General features: G+C 36.0%; 1 protein-coding gene across 1 annotated transcript in view; it reads left to right on the top strand.

The window, feature by feature from the left end:
• The first annotated feature begins 745 nt into the window (after window positions 1-745).
• ssh2b (slingshot protein phosphatase 2b) overlaps window positions 746-20823 on the top strand; it is a 37159-nt gene continuing 17081 nt past the window's right edge. Inside the window, exons 1-3 of the mRNA XM_067424380.1 lie at window positions 746-953; window positions 4113-4156; window positions 20243-20361. Coding sequence (XP_067280481.1) covers window positions 891-953; window positions 4113-4156; window positions 20243-20361 — 226 coding nt within the window. The 5' untranslated portion in view covers window positions 746-890. The remainder of the gene's footprint in view (window positions 954-4112; window positions 4157-20242; window positions 20362-20823) is intronic.

The following is a 20823-nucleotide window of genomic DNA, read 5'->3' as shown; positions in this document are numbered from 1 at the left end:
CTCTCTCTCTCTCTCTGTTGTTGGGTGTTTATGCATTACTAGGGAATTAATTACTGTAATTTAAAAGTAAAGTAAAGTAAGGGATTACAGTTGTAATTACAGTTATGTTTGTATTGTAACATTCACCGTTTAAAGACTTTGGTCAGTTCAAGAATAAGTTATGCAATTTTATATTATTTATTAAAAAGCACTAAAAGAGCTGTTTCATGTCTATCCTTGTATTTTTCAAATGATCACAATACTTTTTAGAGAGTAATTAATAGATTAATATAATTACACTGTTGAAGATGTAATTAGTGGCTAATTAGCTTTAAAGGGATAGATGAAAATGTTGCCATCATTTAACCCCCATGTGAGGAACACAAATAGGCTAATAGAAGACAATTTTAATGTTGGTCATCAAAGTGTTTTGGTTCCCTTTGACTTCCAATGTATTTTGTATTCACTGGATATCAATGTTACCTAAATTCTTCATTATATATAATTTTATGTTCCACATGAAAGAGTAGGCCTACACTAAATGATAACACTTTCATTTTTGTGTGAACTATGCATGTTTTCTTTACATTTGCTTTAAATGCATTTCATAGCAGTTTATATAAATGTGGTATTTTGAAAATAGACTAAATTAGTGTGAGAACCCCACTCTGGACCTTTTAAACATGCTGTTTAACATTATTCCACATGCTTTTTCAGTACACAGTTAACCATGGCTTGAGGCCACTGAATCTTGACAGCTGTCGGTTCCGACGCATGCGCAGAACAGTCGCAGAGAGGAAGCGCGATATAGAGCAGTAGCAACGGACGAGCTGCGGCTGATCTTCCCTGACACAATTATGTCTGTCTCGCCACCGCCAGTTTCTCTCAGGTATCCGTTTACCGGAGCCTGAATGGCGTTGGTAACTGTGCAGCGGTCGCCTACTCCAAGCGCAACATCCAGCCCGTGCGTTTCGGTGAGTGACTCGCATCTTTTTCTCCGACACCTTCCACCGTCTCGGTAGTTTTGGGTTCATTTCCGCTGTTTCCTAAGGTCCGTTTGTCCTCAGACGCTATAGAAACACGCATGCGTGAAATATAGACTCGGAATTACATTGTTGTCCATATGGCTCATCAAATATCTGGCGAGCGTGCGACATGGGCTTGTGTCTCAGTCGTAGAGATTTTCTGCTAAATCTACCGGTTGTTTGCAGTGGCATGTCACAGACAGGAAGTGTTTGATAATTGCTCAAATGACTCAAAGCTTCTTTTTGACAATGTATCAAATAGTTATATTCCTATGCAAATGTAACTATGACGATGTGATTGGTCTTCAAACGAAAGGCGTCTTAACCAGGAAGTAAATACAGCTGCCCCCTTAAAAACTGAGCCAGTCATAGTAAACAGGCTGTCTGGTGGGTAGTGAAAAGGTGGGATTATAAATGTCTAAAACTAGACTGAATAGCAAGAGGCAGCATTTGTGTAATTTTTTACATATTATGTAAAACAAAAAATATGACCCCAATTTTTGTTGATCTCCTTGTCAGGTAAGCTCTCACCATAGGCAGTTATATATTTCTTCTGTGTATAAAAAAATATTTATGCTACCAAAGCAAAATATTAAAGCATGTCTTCTAACCATTATTAGATGTATTAACCTGAAAAGAAATATTTCAGTTTAAATTCAGATTTTTTTGCGCATCTCTTTTAAAAATAAATATGATTTTCAAGGACACAAATACAACACAAATACAAGCTATTATTGAACATACATTAAATATGGTTAAGCCATTTGTTTTTCAATTATATGCATATTTTGGTAACACTTTATTTTACTGTGTCTTTGTTACGTATGTTACATGTACCTACCATAGTAATAAACAGTAAATTATGCATAATTACATGCAACAAACCCTCAACCTAAACCCTAATCGTACCCTAACCCTATAGTACATGATTTTTAAATTTTTTAAAATTAATATTACACAGTACTTAAATATATAAATACACTGTAACTAACCGTGGCACCTTAAAATATAGTTTAACCAAAATTTCTTCTTATTAAAAGCAAGTCAATAAAGTAAAGTGAGTGTGATAAATCATAATTTCCACTAGTCTTTAGACAGCAGAATGAATATTATAAAAAGTGAATGAATAATATTGTGTTACACGCAATACAATTTTTACAAGAAAAACTATTTAGACTCCTGTTTGAAATCACTTCACCTAGAGGAATATGAATTTGTACGTGAAGATAATGGCCAAGACCTATGAGGAAGCAATTAGGTTTTACCACTGCAGAGTCATGATATTTCACTGCTGTCTGTTTAGAGGCTGAAAAGTGGTGCTGGTAAAATCTGGGTCAGTGTGACAGAATATAAAGGTTTGGTTCCAGGTGGGGTTGATTCCGGTTCTAGGAACCATGATTTACTTTCACTTGTCTTCTTGAGCAGTACTTCTTGAGCAGAGACTTTCAACAACAAATATGGACAAATATAATCTCTTATAGGTAATCTCGTTGTCTTTCTGAGGTTTTGTATCATGTGACGTCGGTGAAAAAATCTCATTTGAGAGTGTCGAGACTGCTGCCTGTTTCTGTGGTGCACCAATGCATGCAACAAATCTGGTCTTAGTTTGCCGTACTATGCTTTAACTTTACACTCATGTGAACTATGCATATGACTAACTATTTGAACATATGCATTGGATAGTCAAATATTTTGGAGGCCTAGGCTGATTACTAATCATTTGCTGCTTAGGACCAAGTGATTCAAACAAAGATTTCATGGGTGAAACATTTCCATGATGCAAAACACTGTGCTTTCATTTGGGTTCATGCAAAACCATGGCCATCTTGGGTAATGTCGGTCTGCCATGAGTAACTTGAGATAAATTGGTTCTCTGATAGCCTCGTCTTTTTCGGTACATTCAATGCATTTCTGAACATGGCAAAATCTCAGGCTTATTTATACAATGCTTTCCAAATTAGACATAATACTGAAGCGGCTCTGTTTCATTAAATACAAAAATGCTTCCCTGTTGTTTTTGCAATAGATTATTATGATTGTCACGCAAATGGTCTGTGTTTACTGAGCTGGTTGTGACATGTTAAAAAAAAGCAGGTTTCTAAATATCCTTATCATATTCTGTCTTAATATTATATTGTGCCTCAGCCTTACTTCGTCTGTCTATGTTCCGAAATAAAGATCTTTCTGTGAACTGTTCATTTTAAAATCTTTTAGGCTTTAAACTCCTTAATGTTCATATGCATATAGCATGAAATCCAATCTCTTCGGATCATCTGCTCTGAATATAATAGCGTGGGCTTATGCAATGATCTAAGCCGTTAGACCCAAATAAACGGTGCAGCATTTGAATCTAATAAGCCGTATATATGAATGGATAGAATTTATTGATCACTGGCAAGAAAACTGAATGAATTCATCGACAGATTAATAATAGGTGTACAGAACAAGACCTTGCCCTAACAAAATGTGGGAATCTTTGATTACAAAGTAACCTGTGTATTAAAAAACGAAACTGTTGATTAGTTATTTTTTCAAATGAACTTTTGTGAAAATTGAATTTGTGCAAAAAAATGTACTCTTTATAATAAGTTTTCATTTAGTTTAGTACTTTAGTTGATATGAACTAATAATTAACTGCACTTCTACAGCATTTATTCATCTTATTTAATGTTAATGTCAACATTTACTAATGCATGATTAAAATCAAAAGTTATATTTGTGTTAACATTAGTTAATGCACTGTGAACTAACATGAATTTACAACAATGAATTACTTTTTATTAACAAACATTACGAGATTATTAAATAATGTTGCAAATATATTGCTCTCTGTTAATTCATGTTAGTTATGAGACCTTATGAGTTTTACAAAAAAAAAAGTATATTAAAATCAACTAAATCTAACCTTATGAAACCTTATAAAATGCAACAATCATTGTGACTGCATGAACTAATATCTTTAAAAGCCCCCTGTATTAAATATTGATTTTGATGCTAATCTTTACATTGAATTTCATCTTATTTTTTAGCCTCAAAGTTACGACCCGAGGTAATAATTTATGCTATAGATCAATAAGAATAATAAATCTCTGTTTCCTTTTTTTTAAGGAGTCTGGCAGTGGGGAAGATGACCGCCGGTCTCAGCCCAGAAGGTAAGAAAAAAAATCCTCAATGAAGCCTTGATGTCACAAACAACAGTAGTTATAAAGTCATAGGGCCTGTTTACACCTGGTCCCTTCATGGGTTTTCTATGATCGTAAAAGATCGTGAAAAGACTAGGGGCCTCATGTATAAAACTTTATGTAGATTTCATCCTAAAAGTGTGTGTCAGCACAAAAGCTAGATTCTGCTTACGCACTAGGGGGGACGCGATATTGCGGTATTGACAGTATTGACCGTAATATTTTTAAATGAGATATCGTTATCATGTTAATTAGGGGTGTGCAATATATCACGATAAGCCTAAACCCTAATAAACCATTTTTAACTCTTTCCCGCCAGTGTTTTTTTTTTTAAAGTAGCCAGTCCCCGCCAGTGTTTTGATCATTTTCACAATTTCATGGCCCCCAGAATATTTTGTTGTATGAATATCTGAACATGCAATATATCAAAAGAACATAGCCTCTGATTTTAAACAAATAAAAAAAAATGTATTCTAGCTTCATACATTCTTTCATTCAGTAATATTAAGCAGGTTTGATGTATTAATGTTGATCTTAGTGTTATTTTACATACGCATTTGATTACATATGAGATCGCTTGTTTCTGCATTTTCTTTTCCTGTGTTTAGATCAGGAGATTCTGTACTCTTTCAGAAGCTGTATAATAGCACCACCTACCGTTTAACAGTGAAAACACGGAAACACAGAAATTTCCATCAGTGGCGTAGAAAGAGTTAGTTTGCAGGGCTTGTTTTGTGTGTTTTATGGCGGGCTTGTCTAAACAGGCTAATTGAGACTATTAACTAATGCCCTTCCTTTTAATTGTACACATATCTCAGTAAAAATGTTGAAAAAATTATAAAACCATAAACACTGGTTCAGTAGTGTATTTAATATTTAATAGTGTCAGTATCCTTTCAGAAAGCCAACGCTCAAATTGTCACTGAACACACTATCATCTTCATTAAAGTAGTGAGCCTAAATAATATTACCAGTGCTGATGCCACTCTCTCCTACTGCATTTTTGATATTGATATTAAATTATACATAAAATGCAGCTCATAGTTGTTGTTTTCATTGATGTGAATTTTTTTACCTGAAAAGAATAGTTCACCCAAAAATGAAAATTCTGTCATCATTTGCTCACCCATAAGTTTTTCCAAACCTGTATGAATGTCGTTGTTCTGCTGAAAACAAAAGAATATATTTTGAAGAATGACAGTAACCAAACAGTTGATGGCACCCATTGACTTTCATAGTATTTTTTTCCCCTACTATGGAAGTCAACGGGGTCTATCAACTGTTTCATTTCCCATATTCTTTAAAATATATTCGTTTGTGTTCAGCAGAACAGAGAAATTCATACAGGTTTGGAAAAACTTAAGTGTAAGTAAATGATGACATTTTTTATTTTTGGGTGAACTGTCCCTTTAAATTTGCATAGCGCGGGAATTGATGATCAGATTTATATTTGTTTCGCAGAGACATATTAATGTGGCAAAGTGTAAATGGAACAATACGGATAGCTGTCCGATCAGTAAAACACATGAAGGTGTAAACAGACTGGTGCTGTTAAATCGATTGATCAAAATAAATCAAAATGTATAAAATGTGTATTTGATAGATTAATAGATCTTAGAGGTACCCATGTGAAGATGTTCAGAAGGCTTCCTTTCACGTCACAAAAGTTATTCGTTAGGCAGTCACACAAACAAGGACCTTCATAAATGTATGACTATGACATAATGGCAATACATGACTTTAATAGATTGACACAGAGTAAAGAAAGCTTTCATGATGTCTTTAAAGCTCTCAGGTGTAAAGTTGAAATTATGTAACAAATCATTCCCTTAAGCAGTAACAAGATCATTTTCTCTTAAGATATTTTAAGCTGTATGCTATCTCAGATATTCAGAGCTGTGTCAGAAAATCAATAGCAATACTGTCCTTAACTAAACTGAGACCTCACTTGCTCGTCTCATGCACATCATATTGTTTTCCTGTTGCAAAGCGGTGATGTTTTATTCAGACACCCCTTAAATGATGATTAGTAAGAGACGAAGAGTATACTTCCATGTTTTTTGAGCGAGTATCAAATGAGATGAGAAGTTCTCATATATCAGTCATTGAATATGCCATCAGATAACAGACTTCTTTAATAACACATTGCACGCTGTATATTGACAGATCGTTGAGCTGCAGCTCTGATTTCTACATTATTACCATGATAGCAGTGACCATACGAGACCTGCTCTGAGATCCAGTGATTTTTGTCAAGCTTGACTGTCATTTTGTGACAACATGTAGTTTTTCCTCTGTTTGCTCATAGACACACCGAACAAGCAAGTTCAGACCGTTTCTATAAATCCTTGTTGATTCAGAGCTTCAGCATCCTGCAATATATTTCAACAGTAGTAGGCCTATATCAAATCACTTATACATATAACCCAACCCTAACAGTTTTGGAGCCCTATTTGAATGATCTGAGCGCATGGTCTAAAGCGCCACACTCAGGGCGTGTCCGAATCCACTTTTGCTAGGTTAACGACGGGAAAAATGGTTGGCGCACATGGTCCAAAAGGGTTGTCCCAAGTCTCTTAATGAGTAATGGGTGTGTTTTGGGTAGGGCTGGGCAATATGCCCCAAAAAAATTATCATAATATAATTTTCCATATCAGTCGATATTGATAAATATCACAATAAATGTAAAATCTTTATTTCTTTAAAGTTTAAAGGCATATTTTTGCTCCTGAGTGAAAGATGTAGAAAACAGACAGTTAATTGTGTTTTTAAACTATCCTTAATTGTCAAAACATGACAAACACTTCCCAAACAGGTGAACAATTTATTAAAACTAAGGTAGATTTAATTATTAAAATCTTAATTGTGGTCAGCATTTTTTTACTCTACACTGTATATCAATAATATCATTACTTATTGTGTAAGTAGTAAACCACTAAAAACGCAAACGGGCAAAAAGAAAGGTCCACTGTGCATATCTCTCTCTCTCTCTCTCTCTCTCTCTCTCTCTCTCTCTCTCTCTCTCTCTCTCTCTCTCTCTCTCTCTCCACACTCACACACGCGTCTCACAGACACACACCTCAGCGACAGTGGGCTGGTCGCAAGAGGAAGGGAGTTCAGTATTTGTGGAACTCTCCAGTGAGGGTTGTCTAGACTCTAGTCTATTTTATTCACTTTTAACATCGGATGACATGATTTCTCTTTTGATACAGGCGATGCTGAGTCATTAATAAATCATCAAAGACAAACAATTATGATAGCGATCTTGTACAAGTCCGATATTTTAGTGATTATAGTTTGTTACCGTTAGCTTGTTGTAAGTCACCCACCACAACTAACAAGGTAATAAGCCTTGGTGTGAATGTAGTAAATGTAGATTTACCGCTGTGCTGGGCTCAATGTTATATGAAAGAACTTCGAAGAAGCAGGATAATTTAATAATTAAATTCCATGTGGTGAACGTGAACCTATGATATTGATAAGCAGTCCACATACGTCGCTCTGTTTTATGTCGGATGGGATCGCCAAAATATCTTCAAACCACTGAAGTTGAGCGAACTAACTTGTCAACGATATCTGTGTCCTCCGAGCTGGTCGTAAGCGCTGAATTTTCTTCACTATTGCTCATTTTTCTCGCTCCACTTCACTCCTATCCTGCAAGCCTGTCAGTCACTGACTGTAAACAACAGTGCGTGCAGCACCCAGAAGCCCGGTCTGCAATATACGCATAGCGTAAGCATTATATCGAGAATTATCGAACTGTTAAAAAAATGAAAATTATATTGTGATAATTATCGTTATCGTTTTATCGCCCAAGCCTAGTTTTGGGCGTAACATGCAATAAACCAATCAGAGTCTCATCTCCCGTTCCCTTTAAAAGCCAGTTGCGCTTTGCACCATGGCGGATTTGCTATTTACATGGCGGAAAGACTGAACACTTCTCTAGAGAGGAATCCTTTTATTTTTAATATTGTTAATGTGTACACACGTTGTGCACATGCCTATCGGGTCATAATATTATTAATGCTTCCTTTAAATAACACAAAAAAAAATACTGCACTATTGCCCTTAGAGCAGGTTTTTGTTGGTCAATGGCGCAGTCATTTTCAGTTGCCTCAAAACAGCAACACGCCAACAATGCGCCTGAACACACCTCGTTTTCAGACCAGCACACCCACGGGTGAACAGATGGGCTCGATTATATTTGAGAAAAAAACACTCGCCTGACGCCGCATTGCTTAGTAGGCTGTTTGATAGGGTCCTTAGTGTGCTTGCATATTTACCTCACTTAATAATACTACTTAATATAGCAGCAGAATAAATTGTGTCGGTGCATGGATTGATATTTTGCTGAAGCAATGGGAAACACCAAAACCACTGGAGTTACATTTTTGTCTTTTTGGTTCATTAGCGTCATGATTTCAGTAAATGTCAGTATATTTTTATAAGGCGCTTATAAATATTCTTCTGTCTTGAGGTACTGCCATATATTGTGATTTATGAAGAATAGGGCTGCAAGCAATGGTTTCCACTGGAGTGGTTTTATTAGTCTTTAACCCAAGGGCACCAGAAGGGTGAGTAGAGCTGCATTTAGAACAAGTCAAAACAGGGATGGAGACGCTGCTGGCAAGAACACGGGAAGGAGGAGGGTGAGACTGGTAGATTCAATATTGTTGTGTTTGAATTGCAGTATTGCAGAGATTAGGCAAGTGCATTCATGAATGATCTAGCATCTAAAGTTTTTTTAACAGTAAGTCACCATATACTAATTGGTTTACTTTTTATTAGAATTACATTGTTAAAAGAATCTTGTACTACTTACTTGTCTAAGCCGCAATTGTTAGACTGACCTAAAGAAAAATAAAGAGTTTTTTAAGCAGGTGACCTATTGATGATGACACGTAATTTAGGCCAAGACTCAATATAGAAGAACAAAACGTCATCAGCGCGTGGTGAATGAATAGAGCAAGATGAATTGCACATTGGCAATTGAGGTTTTTATGTGCGCAAAAAAAAAGTGGAGGAAGCAAAAGAGAAGAATCTGGACGCGGTCATGGCTAGAGAAAAGAGGCCAGACCAGCCAATAGAGCTTTAGCTAATAGTTTTAAGTTTTAACTGTCATGTTGATCAATACAGCATTTAATGTTGCAGTTTTACTGGTTAGGTAGGTCGTAGCAGTAAACACTGTGAGATGATCATTTTAAATTTCTAAAATTGTGAGAAAATTATCACGGGCTATCTGCACAGTATTGCGTTTTGCAAGACCGTGACAACGGACATCTATGAATCTCTCTTTATGAAGTGTATGAAGTATAGGACCACCGGGTAGGAGCCATGACCACAGAAATCGCCTCAATTAGTCATCTCTCTTCTGAGACAGTCACTGCCCCAAAATCGTGTACCGGGCATAAAAAAAGGGTCTAGATTCCAGAAGAGGACCCAAACCCCACCCCCACCCCGAGGATAAATTAAAAAAAATCTTCCATATCAGAAGTTGAGTATATACTTACTTAAATACTAAGCAAATCAAGCCTTTACTCTAATATAAAATAGATCATTTTCTATGGAACCCGTGTCATTTTAGCTTTTGCCTTTCCTTTTATAGGTTGTCTCTAGTATATGAGACATTGTAGTCCATTGTAACACCTGCTTTGAGAATGGGCACAATTTACTGCCATAACCAATTTAAAGATGCTGCCTAACATCTTAATTTGTTAACAGTAAGTTACCTTACCATATACAGTGACAAAACTGTAAACGGGAAAACATTTCATTATATTTAATTTTACTATAAAATGTATGGTTTCCGTGAGTAAATGTATAAATTACCATATAATTTACAGTAAAACAAATAGTAAAAGGACATTCCCTCAAGTCCCTGCATTAAACCTCACTTATAATTAAATGTTTTAATAAATAATTCTGTTTTGTCTCGTTTTTGTTATCAGTTATGTATATTAGTGTGTTTTTTGTTGCATTTTATGTTTAGTTAATGTTTATAGCATTATTTTAGTGTCGTGTGTTGCCCTTATATCCGAGCATTGACCATGATTTATGAACAATAATAAAGCATGCCACCTGTATTATTTTGGTGGTTATTTAGGTACATTTAGGTAAAGGCGTTGTTTGGTAATTGAAGTTTTTTAAATGCAGGTATGATTAGAAGCAATTGTCAGTGTTTTTTACGGTCAATTTCTGGCAACCACCGGTCTTACAGTACTGCTCAATGTTTTGGGGTCAGTAAGATTATAATACTTTTTCTTTTATTATTTTTATTATTTTTCGTCAAGGAGGACATATTTAATTGATTTAAGCAAAAAGTACAGTAAAGACATTTATAATGTTATAAATGATTTATATTTCAAATAATACTGATTATTTGAACTTTCGTTTCATTAGTGTTTTTCATAAAAATACTCAGCAGTTGTTAATATTGATATTGAGAAATGTTTAAAGCAGCAAAAAAGCAATATTAGAATGATGAGGATCATGTAACACTGAAGACTGGAGTAATGGCTGCTGAAAATATCAAATATGACTAATTTTGACACTTTGTGAGCATAAGAGTGTCCTTAAAGGGGGGGTGAAACACTCAGTTTCAGTCAATCTCATGTCAATCTTGAGTACCTATAGAGTAGTATTGCATCCTTCATATCTCCGAAAAGTCTTTCGTTTTATCATATTTATAAAAGAAATATGGGCTGTACCGAGTCTTTCCGGAAAAAAACGAGCGTTTAAGTTAACTCACCGGCTGCTTCCAAAGCAGGGCCGAAGCTTTATCGCTGGGACTGCTCCGTCAAAAACACACTTCTTTGGTATGATTTGGTAAAGTCCTGACAGCAGTGGCGTGTAAATCCACTTTGCGATGCGACTGAAGCGATGTTGTGAAGCTTCCCGTCATTTCTGCGTTCAAATCGGTTCAAATGCAGCACTGCCTTCCCGGAATGCTGTGCTGAAGTGTTGAAGTCGCTCAACGTCACCCATAGGAATAAAGAGAAGCGCGGCGCGACATAAGTGTTCACGGACGACTGGATCTGCATCTGAGAGACTGTTTACAGCGTGCTCTAGTCACGCGCGCGCGCACCCTACCGGGAGAAGAGCCCGTACGGCCCATACAAGGACCTTCCGCTCTTATTAACGTCAAGTAGACCCATACTCGAAAAAAACTCTCCGAAACTTGTGAGAAACCGGAAGGAGTATTTTTGACACAGAAATACTCCATCAAACGTCCAACATTAGTTTTTGAAACTTTGTCTATGTTTAGGATGGGAATCCAAGTCTTTAACAGTGTAAAAAGCTCAGTATGCATGAAACAGCATTTCATCCCCCCTTTAAAAACATTTTAAAGTTCTTACCGATGCCAAACTTTTGAATGATGGAGATTCATAAAATATTTTTTTTATATTTCACTTACTTGGTGAATTGTATAATTTAACAATTATATAATTTTACTCTCGCTCTCTCTCTTTTTTTAAAAACTTCCTTCTGTGTAAAATGCATATTGACAGCGGGTCAGTCACGTGTGTTCTGATAACGATGCAGGTGCTATTGGACTTTTTTCTTGTATGAACAGCTGTGTTTTTCATGTACTATTGATAATATTCCCACAATTTCTGAGCAGTCCTTTTCTCACGTCTATAAAAATTACATAATTCGATGCCTATAAGTGTTATCCATGTTGCTTACTTATTTCGTTTTTTTTTTTTAGAGAAGGTGTGCATTCAAGTAACCTATATACAGTATCTGCTGTATGCAAAATAAATATTATAAATATTATACGAAAAAAAACAGGCATGCAAATTAGGCATGGGTTATGATAATAAGGTTGACTTTATTTATTTTAGTTATGTTACATGATAAAGCACTCTTGGAAAAGTGATGTCTCTACAGTCGCCCTCTTTAAAACATCACAGCTAAAGGCGTTACATGCAAGCAGACGCCTTTGTACCATCTTGTACCATACAATAAATTAAGAAAAATATGCTTTAAATGTAAAACACGTACTGTGTAAACACCCACAAAGTATGTCTGATCAGGTTCAAATTAACCTCAAAATAGCAAATTATTGAAGACCACTTACATCGGACATGAGTGCCACTATGCTACAGAAGCTAATAGAACCCATTATAATCAGTGATGCAGCGCGATGCAGCGCGATACAGCGATAGTAAACTCTCTGACCTACTTCAAGCGTTTGTGCTCCTTCTGACTAGTGTTGTCAAAAATATTGATATTTCAATGTATAAATACATAATTATCTGAAACTGTTCCAATACTCCTTTTCTACCCTATTGATACACCGATATGGGCTGTGTGTTCTCACTCTCTACTCTCAAGGTATGTTTACATGACAGCAATGTGCTAAAAACAGACAACAACATAGTCAAAGCGATCCCTGTTCACGCAAATCTGCGAAAATGACTAAAAAGGCTGCATAATGCATGCCAGGGCAATAGAAGACTTTGTCAAGATACACCACATGAACATGTTATACACATGTGTGAACATAAAACCCCACGTGCAATAAATCACCGTTTTCACAAATTCACGTTTTTGTTGTTCACATTGAGATGGTAACGGTATTGTTTTCAAAATCTTGCACGTTTCTAAAAGCTTGCATTTTAGGCACAAAAATCACATCATTGTCATGTAAATGAATGGCCATAAACTCATGAATTGAAAACGATGTTATTTAAACATACCCGAGGAATTGACAGTTTGACACTTAACTGGTTGTGTACACACACTGCCAATAGGTGCCCTTTACCTCCAACTGTTGCTCGTATAATGCATGTCAGTGGGGTTTATATCTATGAGAGTAAAAAACACAGTCATACGAATCCATATTAAACCCTGCGGCTCATGGCGACACATTGATGTTTTTAGACACAAAACGATCGGTTTCTGAGAGAAACTGAACGGTATTTGTTATTTTTTACCTCAGATCAGATTACTCTCATCTAGTATTCCCCAGCGCCATTATTTCCGTCAAAGGTCAAAAAGTCCTGCAATCATGCATATACTGTATATAGATTCCTCATCAGTTCCTGCTCAGATCGGTCAAATGAGGCTTCTGCATAAATATATCTATGACCTTGGCATTTTTTTTAGTTCAATGTAATTAATGGAGCTGGGGAATACTAGATAAGAGTCGTCTGATATGAGGTTAAAAAATAACAAATACTGTTCAGTTGTTTGCATAAACCGATTGTTTTGTGTCTTAAGACATCAATGTGTCGCCACGAGCCAGAGTGTTTAATATGGATTCATACGTCTTGTGGTTTTTTACTCTCAAAGTGACTCATAGAAATACACCCCATTGACATTGGAGTTAAAAATCTTCATTTGTGTTCTACTGAAGAAACAGACACACCTACATCTTAGTTGCCCTGGGGGTAAGCAGATAAACATCACATTTTCATTTTTTGGGTGAAATATCACTTTAATTGTCTATACAAGTTTCACTTATAAGAGCACTATTTGTGTTTTGATGGCCCTAGCGACCTGGTCTGGTTTAAATACATTGCCATAGCACATTATCACATGACGGGCAACCTAAATGTTTACACAGGCCTTGTGTTTCACCTTTGGTTTAGGATTTCAGTAGCTCAGTCAGTCACAACAAGGGAAACTGGGCAGGACAAAGGGCGAGTGCGACCCATGGGAACAGATCTATCCTGTCCCCTACCAAGGGCTCTCATGATTGCTATGATTGCCATGGGAAATTCCATCATCTTCCCTTTTTTACCTGAAGACAGGACCGCCTCGATCGAACAGTATGGCTGTAGCACAATCGGCTGTAGCACGCTCGTATTCATTTATTTATAAGCACGTATTGCAATTTCCTCACTTTTATTGTAGCTTCCTCCTATTGTATAGCTGCATTTTAGTGTGAAGCAAGCATGAGGCTATTATCGTCCAGTGTTTTGATCACATCAAATACGCTTTGTTGTTTGAGATAATTACATTACATGGTCCCTAGTCTCTATGTATTTATGGACTAATTCAAATTGACCGTATATACAGTCTAGATTTTATGGTTTTCTCTGCACATTTTCGGTTTATTACAGGACTTTTATGATAGTCATTTGGCCGATTATTATTACTTTTAATACACTTGTGACTTCCATATTAGAATCCATTTCCGGATAGCTCTGAATCCAGTTTATTTGTGTTGACTCTGTGGGTTGATAAGGAGTCTGCTGTCCAACAGAGCACATGTTTCCTGACTCCACCCACCGTCTCAGTGTCTTGCCTCTATTTACCCGTGGAGCAGATGGATACACCAGAGATTCGAACTGAGAGTATATCCAAGAAGGATGATAGTTTTAACGATGAGTTCCCACTGAATTTGCTCGTAATACGTTTGTCAGATCAGTCACTCTAATGCTCGGAGGAACCTGAGTAGTTGCCAGTGTTTTAATCATCTCTTTAGCATGTGGTAGAAGGATGGAAAAGCTCTTGTGAGGGTTTCCTCACCACTGTCCGACGTAAAAGATGACTTTAGGTGGTCTGGCGACTGCTTTAAGCACCTCTACAGAATGCCTGTCTGCACACGATGGAATACAAATACTACTGCAAAGCGGGTTTATGTACCAGGACAACATCAACCGTTTGTAAGTTTGAAAAAGATCAGCATTTTTTTTTTTTTTAATCATTGAAGTAAACTAAGAAGTCCTTTCTTGTTACTTATTTATTTTAAGCATTCCAGAGCTCTTTTTTTCCTTTTTAACTTCTTTTTGGGGTATTTTTGGAGTTTATTTTTGTTATTTTTTATGTTTCATTTCTTTTCATTTAATTCATTTAATTCATTTTCTTATGCGCATTTCGGGGTCTCTTTCTGTTTTTTTTCTTCTTTATTTTAATTTCTTTAAAAAAAATGTTGTGGTGGTTTGGGAAGTTCTTAATTTATTTTTTAATGTATTTTTTAATTTAGATTCATTCTTTTCTTTACTCTCTCACACATAGATCCTAAAGTTATCTTTGTTGTCATGACTGAAAACTGTTGTTCCCTGTAATGAGGATGTTCAGTTTATCTAACTAAATATGCATGTATTCCTGTCACATGGCGATTGAGACAGTCAAAACAAACAATGTATAGTTTTACACCTTACATCACTCCCACACCACCTTCCTGTCCTCGGTAAACAGGAAGTCCTTGCCACACACGTTTTTATCATTATGCAAAAGCAAAAGTTTCATTCCGTTTTCATCCGCTTGCTGAAGACCACACAATCTCTTCAGTGTGAAAATCAGCGTTTTGTATATTTGTGTAAATTAAGCATCGTGTGATCGAAGATGTGGCCTTTTTGTCTTTACACACACAACGTTGACATCTTTTGAATGTTTTAAAGCATTGATAATACATAAACTCTCAGGAACATTCTTTTGAATATGCAGATTCATATAAATCAACAGATCAACGAAATGAATTCTGAAATGTGCGGGAGAGTAACACCCTTGCAGCTGGTTTCAATAATGACTCAAACTTGATGCTGTCAATAGAGACGTTGATGAAGTGTTCGGTTCAGCATTACACGTTTGTCATCTCGTCTTTCTGTCTTTCCCCTCCCTTTTCCTGCTTTAACACACAAACCGCTGCTTAAATGAAACCATGTGTGTTATTATTTGAGTGTACAGTGCGAGGAGACAGACGGCCGTAGATTGAAGTGTGGTTGGACAGTTCTTGACCCCTGCAAAACCGCCACTTTATTTGAATGTTTCTCGGAGTTTGTTAGTAGCTGTGGTGGGTATTCAGGGAACAGTGTAGTAAATAGATGCAGGATTTTGGCGAGTCAACTTGGAACTTCCATATTGAATGGACTCATTCTCTCAACTATAGGTTATTATGTCCAACTCCAAACGAGCCAAGAACTGTTACTGAGTTGAGCCCTCTTCGGACGGGACTAGTTTTCCAGGGGGATGTTAGAAAAATGCCATGTCTGTGTTTTTCTCACACAACCTCAGTAAACGTTCAAACTCAACAATCCTATGATAAATCTTATCCCATCCTAATGTGAATGTCTGTGATTGCCGATATTGTGTATAACGCTTTTCAACATGTTTTTTGACTTACCTGAGTTACAGTTTGTGCCCCAATTTTCCGCATACCTTCATTCCCTTATCAAATTTGTGGTATGCGACGGAAAAAACCTAACGATAAACTGAATTAATCAATTTACTGAGCTACAAAGACCGCCCATTTTAATATCAGTGTCAGGTGCTTGTCTAGATGTTTTGCTTCGCTTATTATTTTTGTATTGTTTATTATTAACAGACACTACTTTAAACTTATTTGAAGTTTATTTAAATTGGGTTTAAATAATAAATAAAAGTTATATCGCTAACTAAGTCATTTATAAAAAACATATGTGATGCACGTTACCTTCTGTAACACCCACTTCTAGAAAACACACACACTCACACCATTGTAATAAATACGAACAGTCCACACTCTAAAAATTGTTGGGTTGAAAACGAACTAACCCAGCGATTGGGTTGTATTAACCCAGCAATTGGGTTGTGTTAATCAAACATTTACCCAACAGCTGGGTTAAAACAACTCAACCGCTGGGTTAAAGCAACTGCTGGGTTAGTCCATTTTCAACCCAACTTGGGTTGTCTTTAACCCAGCATTTTAAGTGAATGAGAACGGCTTCAAAATGACCACAAATGACCATGAAAGGGGTCCTCAAGTCTTGCTTTTTATTCCTGTCTTCAGAAGTTTTCATAAGAGACATTTGTATGATGAACAATTAAAAATGTAAAGCTGCAGTCCATAACTTTTTTTTTTTTTGGTAAAAAAAAAAAAAAAATCTTTCAAAATCCATTGGAGCAAGAACATAACCAGCCAGTGTTCAGGCTATCTACTTACATTAGCCCGACTCACAATGGGGATCTTGAATGTGAGGATCGCATAAAGTCTATGGTGAGGATGCTGCAGGTCGCGGATCATTTATAGCGGATGTTGTTAACATTAACAATTTGAGAACAAAGTATAACTACTAGTAATTTGCATGGTTTGATGTGATATGAGCTAAGTGATCAATAGATTCAATCACCGTTGGTAGCAGAACAAAAGTAGCAGATATGTTACTTACTTGTTCAGATTACATTTTCCATAAAAAAAAATTAAAAATTTTTTTTTATCTTGGTCATACTTCCAAGACATATAATCTCTGTGATTCGGATTTACAGTGAATATCCACACTGGTGCATTGACTGACAACCCACAGTGCTCCTCAAAACATTCGGTCATCCGCGCTGAGGAGCCTTGCCGATGCACAAATCATGTAAAGACGATGATTATGCAAATAACTGAAATTGCTGGTTTCTTACTGAGATGGCGACAAAGAGGCAAAACTTGCAAAATGCGGCTTTAAAGTCAGCATGAAAATGTCATAACTGAATCGTCTGGTGATCTTCTGACCTCCTTAAGTTTTGATAGTTACAATACGGAAGAAAACATCTGCCGCAACTTCCTTTGTTTCCCCACTCCGCTGTCTGCATGTAATCGTTAAACACAGTCTCTTTGGTAAAAATGTTTCCAACAGAAATCAAGACTAGATGCAGTAAAACAGCTAGCACATTTAATCATACAAATAATAAAGACACGGCTCCTTTAGAAATATTAAATTATGACCCCAATACAATTTTTTACCAACGAATACATTTTGGAGTTTAAATCCATATGTTTGGCTTCTCTGACATGCTAAGCTCCTCTGTCCCGTGAAACTCAAGAAATGGCATTGCTTCAGTGAGTGTATTTTTACATGACATTTGCTTATTAACATCAGTTTAAAGCAGGTGTATGTTATTTTAAAACTCCACTCACTGGATATTTCATTTGAGAACTGGGGTTATATGTACAAAACCTACATAATATTGTTACGTACTACGTAAATGTTTCACATTCAGATTCACATTCATCTGTTTTGGATAAAGCTGAACATGCTTTTAGCACCACTCACAGGACATTTCACTTTGAAACTGGCGTAAAACGTGCACAACGCAACGTAATATTTGGCAGAAATGTTGCCACAGGTACATTTTTCCAATGGCCTGGGCTGAATCGTTGTATTGTATTTGAACATGTGCATGTCACACAGAAAGTGTGAATATGTGGAAATTAAATAGAGCTACAATGGACTGCATAAACTAACAATGATGATAAATACAAATTGTAAAGTGTTACCTAAATATCAAACTAGCCCTTTAAATCAGTAAAATTACTTACTGTTCATACAAACTTTTTTTTTTTTAAATACATTTTTGCAGCACAGAATGTATTTATGTATTATTATTAAGAAAACTCTTAGAGTCAAATATGCTGCAAAAACAATATACTATTAGAAACCATCCTTTATTGTTGTTATAAAAAATAACTTAACAGGTTTATGATTAACAACAGATCATTGAAGAGATGCAACAGACTTTAGACACACACACACACACTCCTATAATACTTCATTCTCACGCTTTTGAGCCGACCTACAATAACACCCTCATAAAACGACATATGGTTAAGCACATGACTGAAAACAGCAGACGCACACGCACTAAATGAATCCGTGCCTCTCTCACTTCTCTGCTCACTCTGCTATTCACACTCACTCTTGTTTTACAGTGTGCATAGTTTGAATGTCATTGATTGGAAGGAGATATTGCATGGTATTATTCAAAGAACAGAAACCCGCACACACAGATCCCCCAGCTGTCGCAGTGATGGGGAACAGAGTGTTCTTGTTTGCGTCCTGGACAGAGAGTTCGGTGTGTGAGCTAATGCCTTCAAAAAGGAGTCCTCCCATATTTCCCCACTGAACACAGTGTCTCATGTTCCACTCAGGATTTAAAACACATTAGTGACATTCATAAAAAAGATAGAAATAACACAATGATAGACATGTGGAAATGAGAATAGAATTTAAAGTTTCACACGGAAACCTCTGGGAATTGCACCCACATTATTTGAACAGGCCAAATGATGCCCTTTTACAGTCTTGATTTTGTTCTGAAGTTTTAATTCTTAAATGTGTTCACAAACAAATTAAATATGTTACTTAATTGCATCTCTCGTCTCAGTCTGGCTGTAGTCTCTGTGTAGTTCTCATGATGTCTTTCGAAAAAGCGTAGTATGCTCTGATTGGTCGGCTGTACCAGCCAGGGTACTGTGATTGGTCAACTGTTTCAAGCCTATTTTCAACTATAGACTGTAAAAAAATACTAACGCAACTCAACCAGGCTTTGCCCCCTTTTTTTCCTGTATGCCTTGGGCAGAAATAATTTAAATGACGGATACTATGACGTATGTTCCTGGAAGAAAATAGATCCTCTTTATATAATGTTAAACATTAGTTTATGTAGACTTTTAGGATTCCTCTCTTATTTTTAGCTTCACTTTAATGGACTTTACTGACATTTTACTGGCATAAAAAGCAGTTTTATAAGGCAAATTATTATTTATCATTTTGTGATTTTTATTTTATTTTATTTAAAGAAAGAATTTTGTCTACCCTTGATGAGGAATTATGAAACTTGCCAGAAAAAGCACATTTTGCTGGTTTAAAAAATTAAGCAACCACACTACGTTTCCCATAATTCTCTGCTGCAGCACAGGAATGATAAATGGAAGTATACCTGGGCATTCAGTGACTGAATTTACTCATTTTCAGTTACTTATTCTTCAGAAATTGCTACCTTCAGAAATCATTCTAATATGCTGATTTGGTGCCCAAGAAACATTTCTTATTATTTTCAATGTTAAAAACATGCTTAATACTTTAAACTGTGAAACTTTTAGGGCTCTTTGAAAGATATAAAAAAAAAAAAATATATATATATATATATATATATATATATATATATATATATATATATATATATATTATAAATGTATTTAATGTCCTTTTTGATTAAAATCAGTGAAATATGTCCTTGCTGGATAAAATGTTTTTTTTTTTTTTTTTTAATCTTACTGACCCCAAACTTTTGAACAGTTATGTATTGCTATTTAGATATGCACATTATCTAAATTTCGGTCTCTTTCTCTGTCCTCAGCATCAGTGAGAGCTTTCTAACAGTGAAAGGTGCCGCCCTTTTTCTTCCACGTGGGAATGGCTCCTCTTCGTCCTCTTCCTGCTTCCCCAGGATTACAGCACAGCGCAGCAAACATGCAGGTACAATGACAAAAAACATATACTTACAATATATAGATATATGTACATACTCCTCCTTACATAAGAACATATTCTTGTGTACACCCGAGCACATACATAGACATAAACTGGTCACCGGGTATAACGTGTATTACATTCACGATCACATGATTTGATCAAATTCTGCAGCACAATGTTATGTTAAGGGTTACACTTCCAACACAGTCCATGGGTTTAAGTCAAAAATGGTTCACAAGGTCTTTTTTTTTTTTCTGTTGTCTTAACGAACGTACACATCGTTTACAATTTCTTGCCATTCATATATAGATGGGGGATCCTCTTTGAGCCATTTCCTTGTAATGGCTTTACAAGTTACTAGTAATATATTTAAAAGGTATATGTCCCTCTTTGTTATTTTTGAAGGAGAAATGCCCAAGTACATTTTTTTAAAGTTGCACTAAAGATTCAACTTCATTATTTCAT

The sequence above is a fragment of the Pseudorasbora parva genome, chromosome 18, assembly GCF_024679245.1.
Source record: "Pseudorasbora parva isolate DD20220531a chromosome 18, ASM2467924v1, whole genome shotgun sequence".
Classification (NCBI taxonomy): Eukaryota; Metazoa; Chordata; class Actinopteri; order Cypriniformes; family Gobionidae; genus Pseudorasbora; species Pseudorasbora parva.
This window is presented reverse-complemented; position numbering and strand designations above follow the sequence as displayed.